Genomic DNA, 6,000 nt, shown 5'->3' on the forward strand with positions numbered 1-6,000 from the left:
GTAAAACCTTTTTAAAGCAAAGTGTTTATATTCCTCACTCTACACAAGTTGCAATGACATAAAACCAAAACCGATATTCTTTCACTTTCAGTTCAAGGGATACTGTCATGGTTTTCATGATTTTCACGCTTTTGGAAAACAGCGTGTATTTTTTTTCTAGTTTTAATATTGGTATGTACTGTAGGCAGCCATCTCGGGTCATTTTGTCTGGGCATGTGCTTTCAGAAAGAGCCAGGACTTTAGGATGGAACTGCTTTCTGGCAGGCTGTTGTTTCTCCTAATCAATGTAACTGAATGTGTCGTGTGGGACCTGGATTTTACTATTGAGTGCTGACCTTAGATCTTCCAGGGAGCTGTTATCTTGTGTTAGGGAGCTGCTATCTGGTTACCTTCCCATTGTTCTGTTGTTAGGCTGCTGGGGAAGAAAGGGAGGAGTGGTGATATGACTCCAAATTGCAGTATAGCAGTAAAGACTGACTGAAATGTATGTAACAAGTCACATGACTGGGGGCAGCTGCGAAACTGACAATATGTCTAGTCCCATGTCAGATTTAAAAATTAAATATAAAATAAATATAAAAATCAGTTTGCTCTTGATAAATGGATTCAGTGCAGTATTCTGCTGGAACAGATGCTTTTTGGGGAAAAAAAAAAAAAATTCCCATGGCAGTATCCCTTTAAGGAATTATGGGCAGAAACATGCAAATTGCTCTTTTGTGTCCCTGTTGTGATATTCCGTATGTTTTTCCCCAGGACACCATGGAGTAATGAACCAGCATATGATGCCATCAACAAACTTCCACATGCGCCGGGCTCTTCCTGCAGATGACATTCAAGATGACTTTGACTGGGACTCTATTGTATAGCACTATTAAACTGGTTTACTGTCTCGTGTCCCTTGCTATTCATATAAGTGACCATGAATGTGATGACAAAAGGTAGAAAAATCCAAATAACGAAAGCTAAACTGCTATCAATGTTGACTTTGATGACAATCAAAACTATACTTAGCAGGATAAATGAAATGAATGGTTTGAGTTAACTCCGTTAAAAAAAGAAAAAACACCCCGTTTGTTCCCCTGGTAAGCTGCCGTCGCTCATTATCGTTATGTGATTTAGACTGCTTGTTTGGCTATGTGTTTACTAATGTCAGCCGCAAGATCTGAAATCTGGATTGATTCTCACTCCTTTAGGAATATCGGTTAACATTTCACACCTACCGTAGTGCCAGACCATGGAAACAACTGCTGCACATCAGCCTGTAGAACGGATCCCTTCATTTTGTTATTTATATATGTTTCTCTGTTGCTGTTCATTCGTGAGGAGGGAAACTTTCTTTCTACTTTCACTGCCATTTAGAAGGGCAACTAATGAACTTAACTAGAATGTGTTGTACCTTCAGCGGCCACTGTGCAATGCAGCCGTTTGCCCACATGCCCCCTTTTTTTATGTTCAAGAGGCTTTCATTTAAGTGATGGCTTATATATAAGCTCATCAAGCACTGACTGCTGCTTTCTTGCAGCAAAATTAGCTTTTTAGAAAAGGAGATACACACACACACGGACACACATACACACACACACACCCCCCCCCCCCCCCCTTTGTCTATCCTCCATTTAGGCTCTGAAACTTTGAATTGGACAATGGCATATTAATGGAACTGGACATACCTCATTGCTTTTTGTGCCAGCCAGCAGAAGCATCCATGTTGCTTGTGTCCAGTTAGGAAATCTTTCTTGGCAGCAATGGTACAGCTCAGAGTACACTATATTGCCAAAAGCATTCGGAACATCTCATTCCAAGAGCAAGGCTATTAATATGATGTTGGTCCTCCCAACAGCCTCTACTAATCTGACCGCAATGAGTTTAGAGAAGTTGGGCACTGATTTTGGTTTCTGGTCTGACGCATGTTCCCTGGAATGATGAATGGCTCGTGTAATACTGACTAAATTTGGTGGCAAAGGAATTTGAACACAGTCATTTCCCATAGTCATCCAGTTCGGTTTCATCTTCAAAACAATTTTGTATGGTCCGTGCTTTGTGCATGGGGGCACATCCGACTGAAAGGGGCAAGAACTTTCCCCAAACTGTTGATATAAAGTATGAAGACTATTATTAAGAAAGTTACAGAACGCTATAGCCTTAAAGGGGTGGTTCATGTTAAATAACTTTAACTTTGTTATAGAATGGCTATAGAATTATAGAATTTTTCAATTCATGTTATTTTTTTTTTTAATAGTTTTTATATTATTTGCCTTCTTCTTTTGACTCTTTTGAGCTTTCAAACGGGGCCCATTGACTCTGAAAGGATACAAATGTATAGTTATTCCTACTTTTAATTGCTCATACGTGCCCTCTCCTATTCAGATTCCAGTCTGTTATTCAAATCGGTGCATGGTTTCTAGGGTAACTTGGACTCTAGCAACCAGATTGCTGGCATTGCAAACTGGAGAGCTGCTGAATAAAAAGCTAAATAACTAAAAAACCACAAATAAAAACCAGTTGCAAATTTCTCAAAATATCACCCTGTGTATCATGCTAAACGTTCATTTAAAGGCCCCTTTAAAGATTGTTTTCAGTGGAGCCGGAGGTCCAGGAAAGACTGCCCCAGACCATTCTTCCTCTTCTACCAAACATAAACGATGTAACGCAATCAGACTGGAAGTGTCATTCATGTCTTTAGGGGTTGTGTTTCCATGCCTCGGGGTCAAGTAGTTGCATTCATACAATGTCAGTTGTGATCTGGGGATGTTAGACTTGGGTGCAGCTGCTCATAGGGAAACCCATGCTCCCAACAATTAGGTCTTGTCATTACAAGACCTAATTTTTGGGAGCATGGGTTTCTCTATGAGCAGAGGAAATGCCAAGTGATGTCCGGATACTTTGGGCTATACAGTGTACTTCTGAGCACTTGCTGGTGCACTTTTGCTGCTAACTATAGACATCTTCCTATACTAATGTACGAGGCATAATTCCAAATATGCAGAGAAGGCATATCTGTGCCTTTATTAAGGTATACCCTCCGTCATTACTGCCCGATTAGGAGACACTAAATGAAAGAGAATGTTTTCTTTAATTTATCCACAACTTTTGTTCAGAAGAACAGTACCCGTGCCCTAGTGCTCCAGCTGCATTTTCTCTTTAATGTATATTATTCTTTCTAAGGTCACTGAGAGTAAATATGTTGTGTAATGTATTTATTAGGTACATGGGGAAAGTCCTCTGCTGGTTTGTTTCCGCTGCCGGAGAAGCACCCAAATATGGCCGTGCAGCTTATTTACTTGTAGGGAATGTAAGCATTTACAGGAGGCTTATTCACATTTGGGCCTGTCAGGACACAAGTAACAGACATATTTCAATCAACTAAATGAAACTCTGCAGGGTCACACTCTGGGCAGAGACTTCACCCCTTGCACCATGGGCCTTAGACACACTCACAAAAGGAGAACATTACCCTACAAAGCTCTCTGGTGAATTTATAAAAATAGCTTTTTTTGTTGTTGTTGTTGATGATGTTTACAAAAATATACACTTTTGCCCTTAGTACAGATGAATGCATTTGTTGCTGAAATTCTTTTTTTTTTTTTTTTTTTTTTTTTTTTTTTTTGAGGCAATGACAGCAAATGTAGTCTTGATGTTTGAAAACATGTTATGATATGAGAACAATGTGTCTGATGTAAGTGTAATAGTAAAATTTGTTGTATTGATACTCGTTCATTTTGCCCATTGATACAGGCAGTAATTTAGCCGCATCCAGAAGCATTTTAATTTGTCCTTGACCAATGCCATCTTTCCACAGCCAACAAGTCTGCCAGCACTTCACCTCACCCATTTTATAACTTGTAGGCTTACATTCCATCCACTGATCCATTGCTCCATGCACTAAGCTCATTCTTACTGCATAGACCATAGCCTCTGGGCACTTTAAGGGGATACTGTCATTATTTTTTTTTTTTTTCAAAACGCATCGGTCAATAGTGCTGCTCCAGCAGAATTCTGCACTGAAATCCGTTTCTCAAAAGAGCAAACAGATTTTTTTTTTTTATATTTAATTTTTTAATCTGAAATTGTTATTTTATCATCTGCCCCCAGTCATGTGATAAACTTGAGTCACTCTTTACTGCTGTACTGCAAGTTGGAGTGATATCACCCCTCCCTTTCCCCCCTAACAATGGAACAATGGGAAGGTAACCAGATAGCAGCTCCCTAACACAAGATAACAGCTGCTTGGTAGATCTAAGAACAGCACTCAATAGTAAAATCCAGGTCCTACTGTGACACATTGTTACATTGAGTAGGAGAAACAACAGCCTGCCAGAAAGCAGTTCCATACCTAAAGTGCTGGCTCTTTCTGAAAGCACATGACCAGGAAAAAGACCTGAGATGGCTGCCTACACACCAATATTACAACTAAAAAAAAATTACACTTGCTGGCTCAGGAATGAAATTTTATATTGTAGAGTGAATAATTTGCAGTGTAAAAATCATGACAGAATCCCTTTAAGCACGTTCGGATGGTGCTAGGGGCACTTTGCACCTTGCTGGTTGTTTGTATCTAACTCTGATATTTGTAATGATGTTCAAGCCTACTCGCCACCTCAATAGCAAGGGTCCTAGAAACTAAAACTTTAGTGTCAGATTCATTCATTTTTATTGTAATTGTTGAATGGGCAGGAAGTGAACAGGAGAAGCTGCTGCGTTTGTTTTAACTTTAATGAGCCAGATAGAATTTTTTTTAAATTTTGAATCCCAACAGAAGAAAAAATGTCAAATCTGTACCCTCTCCCCCTTCCCAAGTTGACATAAGAGTCCAGACAATCAAGGGTGTCAAAATTGGCCTAACTGCCAGTCCGAATCCAGAAGTCGTTGTGTATCGCCAAGTTTACGGTGCAATATGGCACTTTACAGCTATTCTTTGCATTTACTGTTTGCATAAATAGCAGCACTGGCCAAGCACCATATGATTGAGTCCATTTTGTCACTTCCTATGGGGTTACTGGTGACAAAACCACTCTGTCCCTTTTGCGATTAGCCAATGGGTGATTAAAGTGCTGCATGTGCCGTACACCTAAAGTGCTAGGACAAAGCTTTTCTACTAGCTGCAGCTCTTCAAGGGGCACTTCATTCCCCGAGTCCTCCAATGAGTTTCATATGCCTATTTGCATTACGTTTTAATATAATCTGGCTCTCAAGTGTAGTGACGTGGATAATAAGCACAATAGCTGGAAAAAAGTTGGGTAGTTCTAGCCTTAGATTCCCACTGACTACAACCTCCAGTTTCCCCACCATGTATCCTGTGGGAGTGCACAGACGTTCTAGACATATGGGTGTGTTTAGGGTTAATTGCCCTTCAGCATCATTTATATATTTATAACGTAAATAATATTCATCTCGGATCTATTTTTATGACTTTCTGCATTGAGTGTCATGGGTTATATGTGTATGGTGCTAACACAATTCTTCTCTCTGCCAAATATGCACAGTAGGGCTTTTCATGAAATCAGTGCAACTTGACAGCTTTTTCCACCTAGAAGTTTTTTTTAACCAGTATAATCGTGCCTCGTTCAGACCTAATGGGGAACTATCATGAAAATTCAATATAAGCTTTGGCATACTGAAACAAGAAACTTTCTTAATATATTCATTCATAAAATCTGTACTGTTTCTGAAATAATCAAGTTTTTATCTTCACTATTCCTCTCTCAGCATCTGTTTCTCTTCATTCTGTCTTCATGCAGCAGGTGGGTGTCAGATATGAATTGACAGATCCAATATATCTTATGGGGGGGCTCCTTTTGCCTAGAAGATGTATTAGAGCTTACTCTTATTAAAATCACCAGACATCATGTCTCTCTACATGCAGAATTTGTGCAAAAGGCAGTTATTTTGTTTGTACTGGAATCAGTTATCTGCTAGGAAAGGAAGCCCCCTATAAGATATATTGGATCTAACTGTCAATGAATATCTGACACCCAAACTGCTGCATGAAGAGAGAATGGA

At 39.5% G+C, this 6,000-nt stretch overlaps 1 protein-coding gene across 4 annotated transcripts in view; it reads left to right on the plus strand.

Annotated features, from left to right (window-relative positions):
- Positions 1–3,707, plus strand: part of foxj3.L (forkhead box J3 L homeolog) — a 66,743-nt gene extending 63,036 nt beyond the window's left edge. For all 4 annotated transcript variants that reach the window (XM_018226066.2, XM_018226067.2, XM_018226068.2 and 1 more), the window contains one exon: positions 754–3,707. In XM_018226066.2, coding sequence (XP_018081555.1) covers positions 754–866 — 113 coding nt within the window. In that variant the 3' untranslated portion in view covers positions 867–3,707. The remainder of the gene's footprint in view (positions 1–753) is intronic.
- The last annotated feature ends 2,293 nt before the right edge of the window (positions 3,708–6,000 follow it).

Source organism: Xenopus laevis, chromosome 7L (genome assembly GCF_017654675.1).
Source record: "Xenopus laevis strain J_2021 chromosome 7L, Xenopus_laevis_v10.1, whole genome shotgun sequence".
In the NCBI taxonomy this organism is placed as follows: Eukaryota; Metazoa; Chordata; class Amphibia; order Anura; family Pipidae; genus Xenopus; species Xenopus laevis.